General features: G+C 45.8%; 2 protein-coding genes across 7 annotated transcripts in view; one reads left to right on the forward strand and one right to left on the reverse strand.

Moving 5' to 3' along the window:
* The window catches only part of RALGPS1 (Ral GEF with PH domain and SH3 binding motif 1), a 168,654-nt gene that overhangs the window by 52,433 nt on the left and 94,312 nt on the right, over nucleotides 1-21,909 (forward strand). The gene's annotated exons all lie outside the window — the stretch shown is intronic.
* Nucleotides 1-21,909, reverse strand: part of ANGPTL2 (angiopoietin like 2) — a 31,108-nt gene that overhangs the window by 3,661 nt on the left and 5,538 nt on the right. Inside the window, exons 2-3 of the mRNA XM_044439839.1 lie at nucleotides 12,614-13,454; nucleotides 1,513-1,706 (exon numbers count right to left, since the gene is read on the reverse strand). Of these exons, the coding sequence (XP_044295774.1) occupies nucleotides 1,513-1,706; nucleotides 12,614-13,409 (990 nt within the window). The 5' untranslated portion in view covers nucleotides 13,410-13,454. The remainder of the gene's footprint in view (nucleotides 1-1,512; nucleotides 1,707-12,613; nucleotides 13,455-21,909) is intronic.

Below are 21,909 nucleotides of genomic sequence, written 5' to 3' on the forward strand. Positions count from 1 at the left end.
TTTCACCCATTCAGAGGGGAGGATGCGGTCTGAGAAGGATGGTGCCACGGCACTGGTCCCACACGTGGCGCTCCGAGCTTCTGACTCGTACATCCGGTGTTAGTTTTTGCCCTACTGTAGTGCGGTGGGAGGAAACCACACGATTTACTAGAGTACACTTCGAATTGCACCTTGTCTTGTTTGAAACAGTCTCTTCCAGCCCTCAGGCATTTATCCTTGCGCTTTTTCTATAAAACCTTTGCCAGGAACAAAGGAGAAGCTTCCCCAGAATGTGTTGATCACCTGCACGCTTCAGCAGAGAGAAAACTATAGAGAAGTTGGGACCTCCTCTCTCTCCTCTTGCATAAAAATCAGGCAGCGCACAAGCACTCAGTCTCTGGAAAAGCGTTTGCTTAGCTCCTTCTGGCCTTCCTGTTATACTAGCAGTCTCCTTCAGCTTCTTTCTAATTCCATTATCCTTTTCCAATTTCGACAATCATCTGTTCTTTCTTCCTTTCTGCACTTAAACATAGCCTGGACTTCAACCTGCATGTTTACTTATTTGTCCAAATCCTAAATAGCTCTTCCCCATCTAAGTGTTGGTTTGAGGTCCCAGGCATACCAAGCCTCCCAACATTCTAACTTTTGGACACCTGGGAGATTGCTGGCAAAGGCCAACCCTAGCTAAATGTTTAAGAGGTCTGTGGGGGAGTGTCAGGAGCTAGGTTCCCCCCTCCACACGTACAGAGCTACAGGCCTTTTCTTTGCAAAAACTCTTTCTTCTCTACGGGGCATCCGGTAAGCACTGCCTCCACAGACAGAGTCTCTGAGCAGGCACAGAGTGGTTCATTGAACCCAGTCTAGCAACTACTTCCAAGAAACCTCTTTTTGAGCACCCCGGGCTACTTCCCTCCTGGAGGGCCTTCTGGAGGCAGGCAAGCCTCTTCTCTGTCCACCGCCCCGCTGGCTGGCCGGCCTGTTTGTCCCGCTGCCTCATCCTGGGCTCAAGAGTTGTACCAGGCTCAGCTGGCTGCAGGAGTTCTTCTCCTGCGCAGCTGTAGAACCTGGCTCTTCTCAGAATCCTGCTGAACACCTGCGGGGTGGCCTTGAGACAAGCCCCTCTGCTTCTCCCACATCCGTGTCGGAGGATGCCGGTTCCCAAGACCCTCCTCATCTGATGCGGCCAGATCTGTCTGACCTTGGAACAACTGCCCCTTTCATTCCCAGCAGGGAGAGGGACTGTGCTTTGCTACCTCTGGTGACAGTGACTATTTAGCTTTGGCCTTCAACTGTTTTGGCCTTGGACTCCTGTTAACCCTCAGGGCTGATAGAAACTCGGATCAACACCTTAGGACAGCTGCAAGCTGTCTAGTCCTGTTTTAACTTCCTTATCCTGATTTCTTCTAAGATGATTGTATCACGCTCCCTTCAGGGACATCACCATGTGCCCTAAATGTTTATAGCAAATCCTTGCTTGGAAGATGTGACTGGCAAGGATGTTTCTTTGAATGAAACTCTCATATCTGTCCTCACCTTATACGTCTCCCAGTTCCTGAAAAAGTTGACAGACCCATCCAGTCGTCTCTGAATTACTGTCCAGCCACCAGGATCATGGCGTTGATCACACCAGACCTGCAGTAATCGGTTTGTATTTTCAGGTTTCACAAGGTATATGGAGCTGGTATCATGGCCATCTTCTAAGGCTTGTAGGCAGTCTCTCCAAGGACCTAGTTGAAAGCAGACACAACAGATCCATCATTGACAAAATGGCATACATTTCGACTCCAGCTTTTTCCGGAATGAAAATGAATTGATCTGTGCCATCTAACACAGGGGGGATCGACCAGGCCGAGCATCCATGGGTGTGATTTATGTAGACACAGAGTTCAGTCGCAAAGCCACGCTGGAGTCTTCCCAACTCCATGGACTTTAGTTCCCTTGTCCTTTACTGATTCCCAAACTTCACCTGGACAACAGTTACTATTACTTTTTCTCTTACGATGTTCTATAGGAAATTCATTCTGATTAAATAGGAAGAGCGGCAGATGTACTGTGGATCCTGTTTGGATGGGAAGGCAGGAGAGTTTAGCTGCCTGCTTTTTGTTGATCTCCCTCTGTAGAGATCTTCTGCCACCCTTCCTGTCTGGGCTCCAGGATATTTATGAGTAGAATAGTCCGCTGTAATTGGCCAAGTGAAGCGAGGCTTTTGGGTGAGGTTTGCCTACTTGGTATTCTGTTCACTTGTTGATTTACTGCACATTATCTTACCTGAACAGTGAGATAGCGGAATGAAATTTAGCAGGCCTGATCAGGACACACATTTCGTATTTCCTGCTTGAAATCCATTTCCTCTTCTAAGAGGCCCCCAAAAGATGTAAAACTGCTACACCTCCCTTGAGTATCGGAGGCATCTCAATTACCCGGTATGCGTTTTTCCAGCATAGCGCCCCACGTCTGCTTTGCACAATGTCATGAGATTGTAATGTAGCATTTGAAACAGGGCTTGTGGGACACTTTGACTGAGTAGTGCATATATAGCTTGAATGCGAAAGGCCTTCAGAATAGCAGGTGCAGGCATTAATAGAACATCGGTGCCTTCAGAGCTGGTGTCAAGGCCATCTGGTGTTCTATTTTAGGCTGGGCCACACATTGCAGCTTGGAATCTTTATACAAGAAAGTGCATGTTTATCCTAATGTGTAGTGCAGTTGAAATTTGGCATTGGATAGTAGTCGGTAGGTCTTTGTTGCTAATGTATGAGTTTGTTGATCGAAATAACAAACTAATGCACTAATTAGGTGCCAGAGTTCACCTCGACGAACATTTCCCTTCCCAAGTGTCATCAGGAGCAGCCTGTGCATCAGGATGTATAGCTGGAGACGAGAGGGGAAGCAGAGTCATTCCATGCCCCCCCCCCCCCCCCAAGTGCCTGCTGAATGTTTTCCTCTACCACTGTCAACTCGTTCTCTTTTTTTCTGCATGTCACGGCCTTTTAGATTGTGAGTCTGCATGGGGACTGTATTCGTCATCATCATCATCATTGTGAGAGACCCAGTTTTTAAATAAATAAATATTAATAGTAATAATAAGCCATTTGGGTTAAAGAGATCAGATGAAAAGTTGCGATTATCATAAGTTCTTGCACAGGCATTAGAATGCAATAGTGCCAATGAACTTTGGTTAGAACCCCTGCCATCAGAGAGACACTGCAGGTATATTTTGCCCTTCTCCCGACCCAGCCCTTCCCCTAGAAACTGGAAAGAGCAGGCCCAATTTTCACACCTTAACAGTCTGCTCAGGTGGAGGTGGAGGTCGGCAGGGCTGGCGAAGGGCAGTTTCAGCATTACTTGCTGAAGCTACTCAGGCAGAGCATGGAAACCAGCTCGCCTTGGAAAAGGAGGAACATGTGTCAGAAGAGGTGGAGGCGGAGGCTGGAGGGGAGTTCCTGGACCCTGTAAGCAGGCCCAGGAATTGGCACCAGCCGGTTTAGAAATGCCCGACATTCCCACCGGCTGGCTGACAAGCCTGCCCTGAGGGTGCTTTCAACAGCTCTCTGAAAGGGAGGGAACTGAGCTCTCCATGTGGGGCAGGTGCTTCTCAAAGAGAACATGGCTTTGATTTATGCTGTTATGCTCAAATCAAAGCACTGGGCTTCTCAGGTCTCACCTAACTCTGCTGAAGAGGGACATGGTGGGTGGGACCTGCTCTCAAGAGAAGCCAATGCACAGACTGCGAAGAGTTGTCTTTGGCTTCCTATACTGTAAGGGGATTTTACAGCTGACCTGCTTGCCAAAAATAACATTGGCCTGGGAATTGTCAGCTATATCGCAAGAGGGGTGCAAACATTTTCACTCTGTTTTCACAAGAGGAAGTAGATTGAACCCTGACCTTTTTGCCCTGAAACTTCTTCAGTAGGCTGATAATCTCAGTAGGTTTTATAGCTCTAAGTAGTAACTGGTTTTCCATTACTGATGATCCACAGAAACCCTGGTACCTCCGTCTGTCCTCCCAAGCCCAACAGAGAGTGATTTTTCCTCTTCTGAATCCAAACAGGCACACTTTCAAGCATTTTTGCATCAGGACAGCAGAACAAACCAAACAAAATGTGGGCCAGAAATATGGCAGCTGCCAACCATAGTCAGTCGCACCGCGAGCCGTCCTGCATGGCCTGCTTGCAAATCAGTGCCGTATTTGTGAGCCTTGGTTCCAGAGTAGTCTCTTTTAAGAATTAGACATAGGAGCATTCAGAGACTCTGCCTCAGTTTTATAATCCACCTATACATTTGCCATACATCCCTAGACACTTTAAAAGTATTTTTCTTCTCTAGTGTGGGATGGCTCTGTTCCTCCGAATAATAAGCAAGCCCTTTTATTTTGCAGACTTTATGCATGGGGTCAAAGTCAAAACAGGTGCAAATCAACAACCTACTGCGAATATTGTAGCATTTACATCTTCTTCTTCAGTGGTTAGAAATTGAAATTGAGGTTTCGGTTTCCACAGCGCATGTAGATAGCCATCTCTCATTGAATAATGCTGTTTTGTTTTGTTTTGCCCTGCTCCTGCTTGTTCTCCCTTTAAAACCAGTTCTATTTGAGTTTGTTTTTGTAACTAAAGCTATGTTGTTATAATTTGGGGTGCTGTTTCAGCATGCAAGTTGATGCGCAATTCTTCTTCTGTTTTTGAAATGTGAGTCAGTGTTTTGCATAGAATGAAATGTCAAAGGAGAGGACAGAGCCCTCCTTCCAAGATCCATTAATGCTTGGTTTTTGAAAAAAAAACTTAGGACAACTTAGAAAAGAACACTATTAGCAACAGAAAGCAACACGATATCCCACAGAATGTTTGTGTGTTTGTGTAATGAAAGGAAATTATCCTGGGGAGAAACAGAATTAAAAAGAATACCATAAAGACAACTGTAAATCTTTCTAGCTTGAGGGGAGCTTGCTATATTGTCATGGAATATTGCCAGTGCCGTTATCTAGGGTCTACCTGTTACGCACACCTAGTGTGCATCCCCAAACGCATGCGGCTGTTCGTTGTAGGGGGGCCCTGACTGAGTTCTCAGCATAAAGTATTGCCCTCCAGATACTTATCAGAACCATAAAAGGTGGAGGAAATTATGCTGTGCCACACCAGGCCTGCGTAGGTAACACATGTGCCCCACAGCAGTGGCCGGCCAGCCGGCCGCACGCCTTTCCCTGAATCCTTGAGGTCCTCTGGGGGGATGTGATTCTTGACTGATGGCATCCCACTGCTTGCATTTGCCCCGGCTGTTGTGTGCGCCCTTATCTGTTTCCGTGCCAAAGCACTGCAATGGCAGGAAGAGACGTGGTTAGCGGGAGCCGAGACAGAACAGTCTGCGTCCGTATTGGGTGAACTCGGCCCCTTTCTCTGCCACTGCACCCGGTGGCTGGCTGGGGTCACGTAGCACAAAAGGGCAGGGTGGCTTAGAAGCTGGGGTGGTTGTCTGAACCCAGCAGCAGGTCTGCTCCCCACTGGCCCTCGCTCACGCAACACAAGCCGTCTCTGGCTCGTGAGCGGCCGTGGCTTGTTGCTTGGTGTGAGCCAAGTTGCTCAGTGCATTTCATTCCACTCTGCCAGGGAGGGAAAACAAGGCAGCAGGGGCTGTTGCCGCCTTTTAACTGTTGCCGCCTTTTAACAAACGACACTTGGCTCCGGTGCTGTCGAACAACTGCTTTTTGTTTAACAGTTGTTTGTCGTTCCTGGCTCTCACAATTAATTCCCCTTATGGGGAAGAGTCCAGAGTTCCTGTTTTGTCGAGGAGACTCTGCCCAAGTGAGCCAGGCAAGGCGTTGCATCTCAGGCTACAGCTCGGTGGAGAGTGAACGTTGTCCTGCTTATTCTCAAAGGCACAGCCGTACCTTCCAGGTTTCCTGAAAACTGAGCCGGGAGACCTTAAAGAAGTCTTGACCAGGGACTTAGGAACTGTGGCAGTCAAATGTTGGGAATGCTTTCTTGGACACCCCACAGGCCCCATCTCTTGGGCATCCCTTAAGCGTTTTGGGGGACTCCTAATCATATACACTGAGCTTTGAATCAGGCAGCAGTAGGACAAGGCTCTTTTAAAAAAAATGGTTTGGGGGCAGAGAAGGGATGTCCCCTGTGTGGAGCAGATGCCATGATGAGAGCTGGATAAGCTCATAGTCCTGAGGCAGGTTGGACTTCCCAAATCCCAGTGGTTGAGCAGCAGGGTGTTAGTCGGAGGAAAGGATTGGTCTCTTTCGCTGTCCAAAATTCCTGGACATGCTTATTAAGCAGGTCACCCAATAAGAGCTTTCTTTTTACCACTAGCTGTTTCCCTTGGTCTAAGAAGGTGAAAAAAGATCAGATAAAAGGACGATTCTAGGCTCTCTCACTCACAACAATTACTTGATCCCATGTGTGGTTGGAGTGAGAGAATCCCGTTTTCTTCTCCCATCACCCTCCTTTAAATGCTTTTTGTTTCTTAATTGAAAGAAACCTGATAGAATAAAAACGTTTTAATGTTTTCACTTTCAACTAGCTGCACTCAATTAAGAAACAAAGAGTGTATTACTTTCTCCCATTTCAGAGTTTATTTAAACTGCGTTTATTACATTTGTGATGTCAGTAAAAACATTGTGGACTAAAGAGGCGTAGCACCTTCGCTCATCAGCTCTTCTTTTGGCTCTGATTTATAGCACGGAACCAGCTGATTAATCTTTGGAAGAGATGCATATTTTTTTGTTCCTCTTACAGCTCTGAGAGAGAGCATCACTAGAAATTCTTCTCCACCTTTGAGGAATTCATGCCAAATAAAGGAATTCATGCCAAATAACAAATACATGTGTCGGTTCAAAAAGATGGTGTGCTTGTGTTAAACGTGACAGGTTTTTTTTTAATGGCTACTGTAATATTATGGCCCTACTAATGGAAGACACAAAATGGCCCTCAGAATTGTTTGAGCTGCGCCTCTTCTGCAGTGGCGTTAATGAAATGGTCTGCGAACAATATTGGTCTGTATGTGGGGGTATGGCGGCGGTCCCTCCTTCATTCAGATGAAATCCTTATGAACATTTGGAAAAAAATAAAACCTTCACTGACTGACAGGGTAGCCTGATGAATGAGGATAAGGAATGAAAATGTTCTTAGCTATTGGTCTGTTGGAAGAAATTTAGCAGCTGCATGTTACCGGACTGCTAAAAAATACCACATTCTGGCAAGGTTTCCATTTGCCATGTCTTGGAGATTAACGGCATTTTGTAATGGTGGTCTGCAAAGCATGTTGAGGGCAGAGTGTTTTGATAGTGCCCCTTTGGTAGTGTTTGCATGAAAGAGAAAGTGGGAGTAATACTGGTTTCATTTCTAAGATGTGGTACAAAGGACAAATTGAAAATAACATTTCAATAGAAAGGACTATATTACCTGGCTAGTAGTTAGGAAAATTGTTTTGTTTCATGTCATTCAAAGAAAGAACATTTATAATTACATATTAACTACATTTTAAACTATATTAGTTTCCATAAATTGACTCCAAGTAACGCAACTCATTTCTCTCTTGTACAGAACTTGTTTAAGGAAACCTTTGCTACTGTTCAAGCTGGTGCGTGAAGATGTACTGAATGTTTATTTTTTAAAAAAGTGATGTCTCTGTACTACATGGAAACATAGAAACAGAGGGAGTCAGAAGGTAGTTTGTGTACAGAGGGATGCTGCATCTGATTCTGCTATTATCCACATAGATTGTGGTTTGATGAATTCCTGAGAGGAAATATATTTCTATACGGGTTCTTCCTGTAGTTTTCAGCTCCTTTTACACATGGAATGCAATCCTCAGCCAAACTAGTAAGCAGGGGTGGACATCGTAGTTGCTCAGAACTTTTAGAGAAAACTCTTTCCAGATAAGATTTCTAATCAACAGTTTAATTTTCAGAACTGCAGTGATCTCTGCTCCTCCCCTATCCCAAGCCCTGATGTGTTCATACATTACGGATTGCAAACTCCTATGTTAAAGCTGCAACATATACAGTAGGAATAAATTAGGCAACTTTGCTAATTACGTGGTACTACAGTTGTAGGTGAGTGCTTTCCTAGCTTATTATACATTTCCAGTTTTGCCCTTGGAGCCAGCAGAGTTTTCCATAATGGAATAAAGGAAAACACATCTTTAAGTATACTCAGATCCAAGTTCTCAAGAGTGGGAGGTTGGCTTCTCGGAGGACACAATCCCGCACATGTTCCGTCAGAAAAAATGAGCTCCCAGCCATTGCCTGGGAAGACGGGTCCCATCCAATTACCAAAGACAGGAAGTTTTCTTAAGATTTGGAAACTCTGAACCTTGCCTTAGAGCAGGGATGAGGAAACTTTTCCTATCGGCAGCCACCGGCCTGCAGGAAAAGATCCATTAGGGCCCCACACAAGTGGGACGACTCTATGCCGCAAGCAGCTGGTGCTTTTCCCAAAACAGATTCATCAGAGTGCTACATTCCAGCAAATGTTTGTTTGTTTTCATGTAAGGAAGATTGTTTTCATGTCGTCTTGATTAATCCAGCCAATTTTGCCAGCAGAACTGTCCTGTCCATCTGTGCCAAATTGTTCTAGTTGGCCTCCAGTGCGCGAGCCTGAAATCACGGCCCTTCCTTGCTGTTCTGTTCCGCTCTGCTCTGCGGAGCCTCCAGGCTGGGGTGCTAGACCAGCAGAAGCACTCAAGGCAAATATCCCCATTACTGGCCAGCCTTTTTTCATGGACCGTTAACTCTGGGCAAAGGTCCTGCTCTTCGAAGTAACAAAATGCATGGTCCGAGTTTTCCCCAGTGAGTGAAACGATCGACCGTGGAGAGGCCTGGAGGAGGGGAGAACGTTTCTCCTCCTTTACAGGAGTTCCCCAGGAAAATAATTTCTGGCAAGTCGGGATGAATGCTGTGGACCAGCCCCTCCCTTCAGCCCAGACCTGGAAAAAACGGGGAAAGAATGGTGCTTTGGGCCAGGCTCCCAAAGCCCAGAAACGGAGAATTTTCCAAATGCCTTTCAAACGGCAAAGAGTTCTAGAACAGCACACCAACTGTCCATTAAAAAAAGAAGTTAATTTGCAGGGCAGGGTGGGAGGAGAAGGGGATGGAACCACAGAAAGCAGCACTCTCTCTCTCACACGCCCAGAGTTGCATGTAAAAACCACAGTGCCTAAGCCATCTAGTCGCATCACGTACTTGAGTGGTACTGGGTGCAAGAGCAGATGCTGAGGTGCGAGAGAGAGAGAGTGTTCGCCTCCCAGTAGAGGCTGCAACAGGCCTGAGCGATCCTTTTCATGCGGATCTCCTCCCAGTAAAAGCTGGTCCTGTTGGATGATCCGTCCAATAACAGGGTGGCTTCCACTTCTGATGTCAGTGCTGTAGCCAGCAAATCAGAAAATTATCTGCTGGCTCGACCCACCCACCTTCTTAACAATGGGAGCCAGAGCGGTGCAGGACCAGGATCCAGGCACTCTGGGCTCAGGTCCCTGCTCGTCCACAGAGCCAGCTGGGTGACTTGGGCCAATCAATATAGCCAATGCCAAAAATGTTAATTCTTCCAAGGACCCAAGAAGTTGAGGAATCCAGAAAACTGTATTTGGACACCCGAATGCTTAACATTTATCTTTTTATTCATTTTCCACAATTCCTAGTCTTACTGCTGGTGACGGGAATTTTAAGAATGCCCAGAGGCTCAAATATTGTTAACTGGGAATTTTCCTACCTCCCACTCTTTTAGAAAGCAATGTTTGACCTGTTTTTCGTTTCTGATTCTTTACCTACCAGTTTTTATACTGCTTTGCTGTGTTTTAGCCTGGAGCAGAGGCATCTGCCCAAGTTCTGATCCGTTTGAATCAAGGAATTCATAATGGAAAAAGTGAAAACTTATCCTAAAATTGCCATTCATTTCTAGCCATTCCTTTAGTAATAACAGTACTGGCAGAAAACTGAACTTTGCATATTTAAACACGTCTGCTTGCAGCTTGGCTTCTCCAGGCCAAAAATGCAGCAGGAAGTCTTTCTGCCTAGGTTTTAAAGCTATATCCAGATAGCCAGTGCATCAAACAACAACAATAATGCAAGTTAGAACTGTCTTAGCAATTGGCCCTTTTCCATGGGTATTATTTACTAAAAAGATTAAACTGCATTGGAAGTTTCAGGAAGCTTGATCAACTCCCTAAATCATCACAACCTGGTATTTTACAAAACGGTTGCCTCCAAATTCATTTCTGCTCTTGCAGAATCTTCCTATAGAGCTGTTTCTGCTCTCTCACTCCCTGCTATGCACACAGATGGATTTTTCCAGTTGAATGTAGGTTGCACTGAAATGAATGGGAGTAAAGGTAAACTGAGAGTCATTGACTGGTCCTACGTTTTACATATATAACCATATAGACTTCTGGAACTCTTGGCAAGCCTAAGGTGTCAAGACATTAGACACCAAACAAGAGGTTTGTACACATAAAATTTCTTAGCACACAATCCTGTACATGCATAGAAAGAAAAACTCCTGTAACCATGTGCATCACAGCTCTGTCTGTCTGCACAACCATAGGATTGTGTCCTTAGGTGTACACCTAAACATTCTTTATTTGAAATAGTCCTGTGATGTCTTGTTTTATTCCAGCTGAGATTTTGATGTGTAACCCCTTAGGAGAAGGTGAGATAATTGAGCGAAGGCTAAAGGAAACATGATGTTTCTTTTTCCCAACTTTTTAAAAATGAAAAATGGCCTTGCGAGAGCCGCAACAAAGAAGGGCTTGCATTATTGCTGTTCCTGTTATCCTTTCAAAATTCTGCTCCCCTGGTTCTGAGACGGAAAAGAAGCTGGGACATTTTTAGCATGCAACTGGCCGGAGGTGACTCTGGCATGGATCATGGCCTTCCAAAGTTGTTTTTTAATTAAAAAAAAATTTAGGGAAAGGAAAACGCCATGCCGTTGCTAATCTACACCTAGATCATGTCTCTTCTTCCTTGCAAGCACGCTTCTTTAGTGGCTGAAACTTTGGGCTTTGAGGTAAGTTCCCCATCATGCATGATGACTTCTACCTGTTCCTTAGCTTAACCTCCCCCACAGAGAGCGTTAGTGTCCCTTTGAACTTAGAAGCGGAAGAGCAGAGTGCGCATCTATCCGAATGAGCAGAACAACCACTCTGGAGGAGATCCTCAGGGTTTGACACCAGCTTTGAATTCCAGAGTTTCTGAGTCACCCTCCAAATAGACTCAATGATCTGGCCACGTTATCAGGCATTCCGTTAATCCAAGGAGATCTACTGAGCCTGCAGCGCTAAGAGGATCGGTTGCAAGTCTGCTGTGCCTGAGTCCTTCGACTGTTGGCCCATCGAGCCCAGTACTTTCAGCACGAACTGGCAGCAGGCTCAGGGTTTTGGACAGGTGTCCCTCTGGCCCTACGCAGAGCCGCGGGGGATCCAGCTTCTTGTGTGCCAAGCACATGCTCCACCCATGAGCTATGGCCCGTCCCCAGGCATACGGTCCTTCATCACTGAGCAGCTCCTGGTTCTCACCTCATCCTAATTCCCCACAGCTGTTTTAAGCCACAGATGGCTGTGGTGCTTGTTGGCTTCCACTTTAAATGTGCACACCTTGGAGGGTTGTCGCCGTGTTGCGCAGACCCAGCAAGGGTGCTTTATGTGAGCATTAAACAGCACTTGCGTGACCCTAATACAAGCCATGTTGTTTCACCATTGCACACGCCGCCATCACCACTTCCTCCCACACGATAAGGCATCGCTTGGGCCAGCTGTGATTTGAAAATCCAAAATGTCCCCTGGCACGCTTCGCATGATGGGCTGCAGCAGGCAGCCCAAGTAATCTGAGCAGGTATCTGGACATTTCCCCCACATTTCATCGCTGGCCATATATCTAAATTTATCTAAATATCTAATTTAATAATAAATAATAAATATCTAAATTTCCTCCTTTGCACTGTGAACACACACAAGATTCTGAGAAAAGGGGCTGAGATTCTTGTCAGAGTATTGGTAGATGGTGTTTTTCCCACTGCCTAAGTGATTTTAGGGGAAAATGCAAAACAGGCAGTAAAGTTGTTTAGAATTTGGCAGCATCATTTGCTCATATCATTCATTTCCTCCTGCCCTTGGTGATCCCATGCCTCTCCAGTGGGCAGCACAAATTAGACCAGGCTTCACCACTTAGGCGGCCCCAAAACTGATAAGAACTGAGTTTGGTCCTTTCCTCCAAGCAGCACTGAATATTGAGGGCATCAGTTGATAAAAGGGAAGCGGAAAAGCAAGGTGGAGTGGGGTGAAATTGTCCTACTTAAGTTGCCCGGCAGCTTCTGTTTTCCCCTGCGGGAGATGAGGGTCCATGCCAGAGCGCCGCAGGGCTTTGAGGGCTCCAACCACTTTGAAGGCAGGTGAACAAAAAGCCACACTGAGCTCCAGAACGTTGTGGTCCTGCATTTTTGCAAAGTGTGGGATGCCTCACTGGTCAACAACCCCTTCCCACACACACGCAACTTCTCATGTGTTGTCAGCTTGTTATTGCAATAGGTCATTACCTGTCTCCAAAGTCTTGGGACCTCACAATGACTTGTGAAACGCAATGAGTTTCGGGATTTCCTTGATCTTATTCAAGATATTTAGGTATATCGAGTAATCTACTTACCTGATGGTTTGTCCGTGAACGTTGGAATGCTGGTAACTGGCGGCATGGTTGGGAGAGTCGGTGGCAGAGCTTTCAAATTCTGGTCACTCTGAATCTCATTGGTAGATATCTGATTAATGATACGATTGTAAGTGGGCGGCTGGTAGACCCGGTTGGGTGCCTGTGGAGGCTGGAGGACTGGTTTAATGCCCGACGCTCGTTGGCAGTGCTCTTCTAGCTGCCCAATAATTACGGACTGGTTATTTGCAATGGTCACCAAATGTTGGTACTTGTGCTCCAGGTCCTTGTATTTGTTCGCAAGCTGCAGCATGTCGGCAGTTTGATTCAGGATCTTATTCTCCAACTGAGAAAGTTCTAAAGCATTGTCCCTTTTCCTGATGATCTCGTGCAGCAGCTGCATGTAGAGCTGCGTGACCCGCGAGTTCATGTTGCGGCTCTCTTTCCGCAAGAGCTTCACTTCATTAACGATCCCTCCATCTACCTCCACCAGCTGCTGAAGGGTTTCTATCTGCCTCTTTTGCTTGAGCAGCTCATTGTTCAGCAGCTCCAGTTCCTGCTTATTTACCCTGTTTTCAAGTATTTCGGGTTCTTTTGAATTAACGCAAATGGCGCCCGTCACTTTCTGCTGCGGTACGATGAATGTGTAGGTGCACTTGTCCTGCGTGTCGCTGGAGCGCTTGTATCTGTTTGAATATATGAATTCTTGCCCCTCCTCTTCCTCGCTGCCTTCATGATCCCGAGTCTTACTGGAACCGGCTCCAACAACCATTAACAGCAAGCAGACAGCCACCTTCATGGTCCTTTTACTTGTATATTGTTCTGTATGAATGAACTTACCGATCTGTTTTAAACATAAAATCAGTGAAAATGGTTAACTGCTTATAATACATCAAAGCATGCCAAAAGCAGTCCTGTCATCTAGACAGTAAATTCGGTTTTGGAAATGGTAATTAATCCTTCAGAAATGTTTCAGAGCGTAAAATTGTTATAAATCACATTACCCATTATGCAGACCTGACCAGCAGGTTAGGTTTTTGCTCAGGAAGAAGCAAAATAAGGTCATCTTGAACCGACTAAAGTTCCCAAGCCAGTTGCTTTTAACTAAGAAGAAATGAGGTGGTTCATGACCATCATACAATTTTTCCTGGATGACGTGTTTGCATTTAGCGGCGTTTAGATGGTTTGCAGAGCCTGTAACTAGTACAATAAGTTTGCTAATTATCTGAGAAGTCGCCACAGAGCTGGCCTTTTCACATATCACTGCAGGTGCTTGAAAGCAGACTCTTGCTGGTGGTGTGACGCTAAGTAGATCACAGGTTAGGGGATGGAGTGTGGCATTCGTGAATATTCTCAGTGCTCTACCAAACAAAGCAAGAAATGTTGTTCCTTCAGGCCTCTTTCACAGGGGATGAGGCACATGGGTTATCTTCTTATCAGATATGGCGAGGATAGGCCATGCTTGTCCTAAGTTTGATTGGCAGTAGCACATTAAAACCGAGTCCAGATGCCCGGGTGAGGGACGTTCAAGGGGTGCCTCCGTGGGTGCAGTCGCCATGCTGATAGGTTATATATACTTTAGGGGTAAATAATGAGCACAGCCAGGACTGTGCTCTGCTGATCGCGGCGCTGGGCTCTCACTTTCCCATCTGGACTGAAGAGTTAATGGCTCTTTATGGCTCTTTATGGCTAGAAACTGGGACGGGGAGATTCCCTCCCAGATCTCTGTCCAACATGGGGTGGGAGCACGTGGTTGATCAGCTCCATGTCTTATTTGAGTGTCTGTGTGTTTGTTTTTATTATTTCATTTCTAACCGCCCTATTAGCCACATGGCTCCCTGGGCAAGTTAGAACCATCGAACCATATAAAACATGGTAAAAACACAAACATCAAATTGCAATAAAGCAGTAGAACAATCAGAGTATACCCTCCTCAACTTAACAGAACTAGAGATTTCATCAAAGCTATATCACATTCTATTAAAAATGCCATTAAATACAGATTAAAATACCGGCAAAATAAAACGCTCTTTGCCCGGCACCACATTATAAAGAGGGCACCAGGGAAACCTATCTGGGGAGCTCCTTCCAAAGTTTCAGTGCCACTCCCGAAAAGGCCCTTCTTGTTCTGGCCACACTCCTTATTTCCCGAGGAGGAGTCTCCCTCGTTAGCAGGCTGGCTGCCTGATTCTGGGCCAGTTGAATTTTTCGGACCGTCTTCAAGGGAAGCCCCATGTAAAGCACCCTTTTCAAGTGCAGCCTCATGTTGTGCCTCCTGGAACGGGTCAAAATACTGGTGGAGGCAACAGGCAGGGAAGGTTGGGAGAAAGGGAGTGGCCAAGGCAGTCTTTGCCCGGTGCCCTTTAGGGACCCAAAATGAAGCGAAGTAGGATTCTGGGGCAGCATCCATGACCCACTTTTTAGAATAAAAGCTGTGTCTGGGCCTTCAGTTCTGAACTTTTTGCTTTGTTCTGCTTTAGCTTTGTTTTTATGTGCTCCTTGCTGCTTTTCAATGCTACTGAATTTATTTCTTATTCTAGCGTTATCTTCACCAGGAAAGCTGCCGCTAATCGTATTTAAATCCTCCTTGCCAGAGTGAAAATATTTATTTATTTATCATATTTCTCTGCCATCCAATAGCAGCACTCCCCGAGATGGTCACAGCATGAACCATAACATACAAGACAATAAAATACAGTATAAAAGTTTTAAATGTTAGAAAGGCAATATAAAATAATAGCGAAATAAAACCCAGCAGCAGTATAAAGAGATGAAAGGCAATGTCAGATTTCCCTCCATTCAAGTGCCTGCTTTGCATAGCAGAGAACTGACCACTGGGAGATGTGCTGACACTTAAGGACACCACCAGTGTGGCTGCCAAGAACACCCCCCCCCACACACACACACACACACTTCCACTGGTGGGAATGCAGTAGGAAAGGCAAGGATGGAGGCTTGGATTTCCACTGTTCTCCACTCTTTTCCCCCTCCACATGAGGAGAAGAGGCTGAGGTACCACCGGGATGTCTCACAGTGCCTCACTCCTCCTCTCCCCCTGCCCGCAGTAGCACCAACGATGCTGTCCCGTCTTTGGCGCCCAACTGGCATGGAAAGAGCTGTGCTGGCAGGGAAAGTAGAGGGGGTCCACCTTGGCCAGCGTTCCACCTCCAACCTTGAAAGGCATTTCTGAAGTCAGAGGTGGGCTCCGACCTGTCCTGCAGCCCCAAACAAAGTCATAGAATTGTGTCCTTGAAATGTTTTAAGTACTGGAAGTCCCCTACATACAAACCTTCAAGTTGCAAACTTTCAAAGATGAGAGCGTGCTTTTGTGTACTTTACTGCTATAACGGAGAGAGGTGAGTCCAGCAAAGAGTAACACAGGTCGCACCAACCTAACGGTGATGCCATATGAGGAAGAACCCATCAGACAAACAACACGGGTGCACTTCTGCACCGCCATGTACCCGGAAGCATAACTTCCGGAAGTCCTCCAGTGGCATTATAAACCTATTACAGTACAGTACTAGAAGACCAATGGTGTTAGTTGGGTACTTAGGCTAACTTTGTTGGACTTACGAACAAATTAGACTTACGAACGGGTTCTCGGAACAGAACTCATTCATATGCAAGGGACTTACAAGGGACTTGGGGTTTATGTATGTGCATAAACCCCAAGCGTGGGCTACGTTTAGTATGCTCAGCAGTTTTTAAGCCTCTGATTTGCTGTTACTCTGATGTCGTTTTCTGCCATTGTAATGTCCCATATGTGGATATCCTAGGATGAAGGATGGTTTAACAACATTTTAATAATATATAAAAGTAGCACTCTTCCAGTTATTTCCTCTTGGCAGAGCTAATTTTAGTCTTCAGAAGTGTCGGGCTAGTTCTAATATTTTGTCCTGTAATTGAAATCTAATCTCTAATAGAGAATATTGATCTTGTTTTCTCCAAGAAGTTTATTCTGACATTCTTCGGCTGAAACACCTGTCCGTATGGGAGTCTGTACCCCAAAATATTTGTGGACACCCAGCAAAATCCCTGAATGAATTATTTATCCCAGTTTCCATTCTACTCGTTCCCACAGTGATGGGCAAGTTAATGGCAGTACTTAAAGCAAATGGAAATACCATAAAATGGAACACTCAAAAACAAGCCTGCTTAATCCCTAGAGTTAAAAGTCAATCCAGCGAGGGAAGTCTTACATGAGTTCATGAAGGTACCTGGACTCGGTCTTTCTCAGATCGCTTTGGGAGGAGAGTTCTAGTACGACATTAATACAACACATCCTTTTCTCTGCTGGGGATACCATAAGATAAGATTATTTTTCCAAGGAAGGAGGCATTGGCTCTGATAAACAAGCCTTGTGTAGTCTTTCAAGCAACAGCATTCAAGAAATTGGAAACATAAATTAAAATCCCCTTGGACAGCTTTAACTTCCATAGCCAGCATTTCCAGAGGGGGTCACACTTGGTGACCCTGGCAGGCTTCCAGCTCTCCTACTTTACACAGTTGAACTGTTCTTGAAAATGTCTTCAGCGGAATAGTTGTTCAGGGGGGCCTTTTCTTGCTTCAATATCTGGCTTTCAGCTCTTTCCCCCCCTTACAAGTCCTGATTTGCTATGAATAGAATCTCAGTTTTTCTTGTTGAAATTCTTCTTTGTCTCACCATTTTAAGGCTAGGGTGGCGGTTGGAGGGGGGGTGCAGTCTAATAAATCTCAGAAATATCCATGTCCTCACAAAAGCTCTCCATCCAAAAGAAGAAATGCGCAGATGTCGAAAACTTGTGTGAGGATAACTGAGGATATGAACAACATGGGGCAGTTACGTGAATGGACTTGCACTATACTTTTCCAGCGAGGTCGCATAGTGACCCCATCGTTGAGCCGGGATAGCAGCCATATGCCCAACTCAGATCCCTTAGCCACTGGACCCCCCACCCCCACCCCTCCCACCCCAGCCCGGCTCTGTTGAACAATTATCTCTCTCATGTCGGCTTGGCTCTTGTATTTGAAGCACATTCATATTCTGAATCCAAGAGGGGGAAACCCAACTAAAAAATATTTGATATTTGACTTTGGTTTCCTGGTTTGGACCAGTTCTTTTGCTCTTTCTGTCAGTATGGGATTCTGGGCAAAGTGACACCTCTGGCAGAGCTTGTATTGACACTGATGGGACTGAGAGTTCATTCTTAGCACCTTGTCTTGGCTACTCTGATGGTTGGCAGAGGGGTAAGAAGGGGTAATGGAACTTACCACGTCTGTTCTTTCAACATTTGCTCAGCTAATTGTGCCTCAGGGACACAACTTGAAAATAATCCTATCATCTAATAAGTAGAGAGAGAACAGTCTTCCAAAGAAAAGATATTACATTCCCCCCCCCCCCCATTTCCCATTCTTGAGAATGAGAAACAAAGCTAAATGTTTTCCTTGGCATTGCAAGTTACAAGTGAACACCAAAAGACAGCCTCACTGTTGGGATTATCTTGCCGCATCGAAAGCTTTTTATATTTACTACGAACATTTCACACATCTGAATTTAGATACTGCATGTTCACATTTTTAAAAAACAATTTAAGTTGTATTTTAGATCAGAATTAAATCTTGAATTGTTTTATTGGAGTGGCAGTATTAGCGAAATACTTGTTGCCTCCCATGTATTGGAAATGACAGGATCTCATTTATTTAGCAGCACAGGGAAGACTGAGGGTGTATCAGCCTTTTTCTTAGCCCAGAGATGACAAAAGTTCTATGTAGAGATGCTAGCGGGGGGGGGGGGGGATATGACAAAATATGAACAAATCAAAGAAATTCCGTCTTCGTCCTGTCAAGTGGCTGAATGAGAACATTTGAGGGTGGGATGTCAGCATCTTGTGCAGTCTTGTCGACTCATCTGGGACACGCGCTTCCTGCCATATACTTTTGCTAAAATACTATCCATTCCAATCTGTTCCAGCTGCTTTTGCAGTCAGGGACCTCTCAGGCCCAAAATGGTGGGGTTTGCATGATCGCTGGGGAAAAGAAGCCACGGTTCCGGTGTGGTTTGGAAGCGGCTCCCACCACACAGCCTGCCGGGGCCGGGCAACACAGGAGCTCATGCACTGAGAGGCAGTGAGGCGAGCGTGTGGCCTGCGGCTGGCTGGCTGGCGTGCATGCGTGTGGTGGGGAAGAGAGACCGCCGCGGTGTGCTTTCCCCCAGCGGTCACGTGTGCCCTGCCAGTGCCCGGCAGAAGGGCAATGCTGCAGCCTTCCAGCTCCCTGGCGGTCACCTGAGGTGACTCAGGAAGAAATCTCTGCCATTTAGAAGCCTGGTCAACCTATTGGCACAACCTGTTACTCATTTTAACCATGCCTTTATCTGAAATATATAGCCTTTCTCTCCATAGGTCCCCAGCAAGGATGATCGCTAGGGAAAGCAGCCATTTTGGATTGAGTTAGAGATAGGGCTGTTCGCTTACTCTGGGAGACCAGCATCTTGGTGGCAACGTTCATTTTTGCTCTATGCATCTTCGGAGAAGAAAATTATATCCCCTTGTGGTATCTACGCCAGTGCAAAGTGCCTTGCCTTTTAAAGATTGTGAGAGGCCATCATTATCATTATCATTAATTTCCCGTGTGGGTGCTGCACAAGAGAAGGCCACCCTCATGCGGTCTTTGCACACTCGTGTATCCACATGGAGGTGGCCGGTGCCACTCCTATCCTCCTGAGCCTGGCATTCAGGTAGTGGCTCTCTTGTGAGCCTCTTTGCCAGGGAGAACCGCTTCAGTCCTTGCTTTTTTGTTCAAATTGTCCTTCTCCCTAGTAGCACAATTGCTGTCCAGTAAACTAATCAGATTTGCCAGACTAATATCCCGGGGAGCGAGACAAGCTAATTGAGAATGAGTGCACGCCTTGGTAAGGTTATCAGTTTGAATTAGCTTCATTTGCCCTTGGTGACATTGTCATATGTAAGGGGTGGGGAGGGGAGTGTATACCATATACTTCCATATACCAGGGCCCAGGGGAACTGGGTTGGATTTATTAACCATGGGACAGGGGGAAGATTGAGGCTAAATTATAGTTCACAACGAGGACATTTAGAACCAAGTTTAAAGTTACAAACAGCAGACCTTGCAGCGCTCTTTGTCAGGCTGGATGTAACATTAAACAAAACACAATATTAAACAGAAACAGCCAAGAAAGATCATTTTTGAGAACATGATTGAAAACTCCCCGCATGGGCCATGGTACCATTCTCATGTATATCTGGAGTAAAATATGTTTCTTTTATGACTCTTGAGGTGGTGTGCATGGAGAATGGCATTCTCCAAAGTGGTTGGAAAGGACTTCATTGCAGGTTTCCCCTGGGCTGCAGAAAAGGGTGCCTGGTCCCAGGTGCCCTGGCCAAACTGCATGAAAAAAGCTGCTTCAGCTGTCTAAGAAAGTGCTCCCCAGCACCCCAAAGCTCAGTTTTCGCACTGAAGATGTTCTCTAGAGAACTTGTCACTTGGCCTTATCCTGCGAGATCTTGTTAACAGGCTAAATAGCGGAGCAGGGCACTCTAGGCTCCCAGCATAGTTGTCAGCTATGGAAGCTGGAACTTCAAGGAGCTCCTTGATCGAGTGAAGCGGGGCACCGGTGGGAAAAGTGGCAGGGCAAAAGGCAGGCTAGCCCCAGGGTGGGCAAATAGCAAATTAATTGTGTTCATGTGCCCATCCTAAAGCGATCTCTGGACCAGGTTTTGCCAAGCTGTAGCAGCCCGAGGGCCAGTCACAGTTCTGAACCGCTGTGAACTTCCGAACTTCTTTATTGGAAGTCCATCCAAAATCAGCCCCTCTGGCATTTGCAATGGCTCTGGCAAGTAACAGGCTGAACTCACACTCTGAATTCCCCATGCTCTGACTGTTTTCTTGAGCATGGCAAACTCCAGAACGTCATGGCTGTTCAGGGGCAGCATCTCCCAGAGAGACCCTCCTGCCTCCCCCAGCCCTCATAACCCTGGTCAAACCTGCCAAGAAGCACTGAACAGTTCGTTCTAACACCTTTTTGCCTAGACTTTCCATGACCCTGGCCTTCAGTTGCTCACCTTGCTTGAGGCAGAGATCTGCTGCAGTCTCTCATTTTTTAAAGTTCCATTTTCTCTCTTTCCTAGGAGTTTTAATGCATCCCCATCTTCTGCTTAAACTCAAGGAGTGGTATCTTTCCCAAACAATCCTATTTTTGGACCTTCATCTACAGTATTAAGTCTCCTGATCTGCACATTATTTTCTCTTCTCTCCCTCTCCATCATTCAACTGCCCCTCTATATTTGTGATCGTACAGAGAAATTTTGGCTTAATTTCAAACAGCATCGGTTGGAAGCCTGGCTACCCTTAAATTCTTGAGCATGTTTAATGAATTCCCCTATTACTCAAGAAGCCTATGTGTGCATGAAGCGTTGTGTCCCCTTTCACCCAGGTTAAAAGGGCTCTGAATGAATATGAAGCATAGAATGTGCACGTATTTAGTGATCGGAGCAACACTGGTGGACACATGTTTGCTTTTTCACTCAGTAGCATCGTCTTAGCCAGGGAAATCCAGTGCTTCTCTCTTTCTCTTCCTGGTGTGATATTCCATCCTTGGTTGGGAATAGGAAGGAATATTGAATCCTTTTGTTTAGCCATGTTTCACTAGAGTGTTTCACTAGATAATGTGCTGCTGGGAATGCTTTGCTAAGAACAGCTTTTTAGAAACGGCTTCCGTTGCATCACTTGAACTGCTGGGACTGCTAGACTTGCATGCTAGAAACCATTTGGCGGATGTGGCCTCCTGTTTTAGAGCTCTGACTGCCCCTTCAGGATAAAGTGCTCCGAAATCAGAGGCTGTGGGGCTTCAGAAATTTAACAGGCTATCCAGATAGTGTTGTGTCAGCTTCCCCATTCTGAGATCCACCCCAGCAGACTTGGAGGGAGTGCCCTCCAGGGCAAGAATCGAGGATGTTCACTCATCTTGCAGTCCTTGGCTGGCTTCCAGATCCAAGTAGCCCCTTGGCTGCTATTATTGTACTACAAATCATTTCAAATGATTTCAAAAGAAAGTGTCTTCTAAGCAAATTAAAATGCTTTAAAGTGACATAAATGTAAGCCAAGAGCAACATTCAAGTAAAGTTTCTACTACTCTTGTGAGTGCAAGAATGGGAAAATGTGGCAGCCCTAAGTTCAGCTGCTTTGTGATATCACATCTGCCATATTACAGAGATTACAGAGTATATTTGAATAGCCCATCCAAAACCTGTAAGACAAAAGTAAGCCCCACAATGTTTGAAGTGCCTCTCATTCTTTTT

Source organism: Varanus komodoensis, unplaced genomic scaffold, assembly GCF_004798865.1.
Source record: "Varanus komodoensis strain SLA01 unplaced genomic scaffold, ASM479886v1 scaffold36, whole genome shotgun sequence".
Classification (NCBI taxonomy): Eukaryota; Metazoa; Chordata; class Lepidosauria; order Squamata; family Varanidae; genus Varanus; species Varanus komodoensis.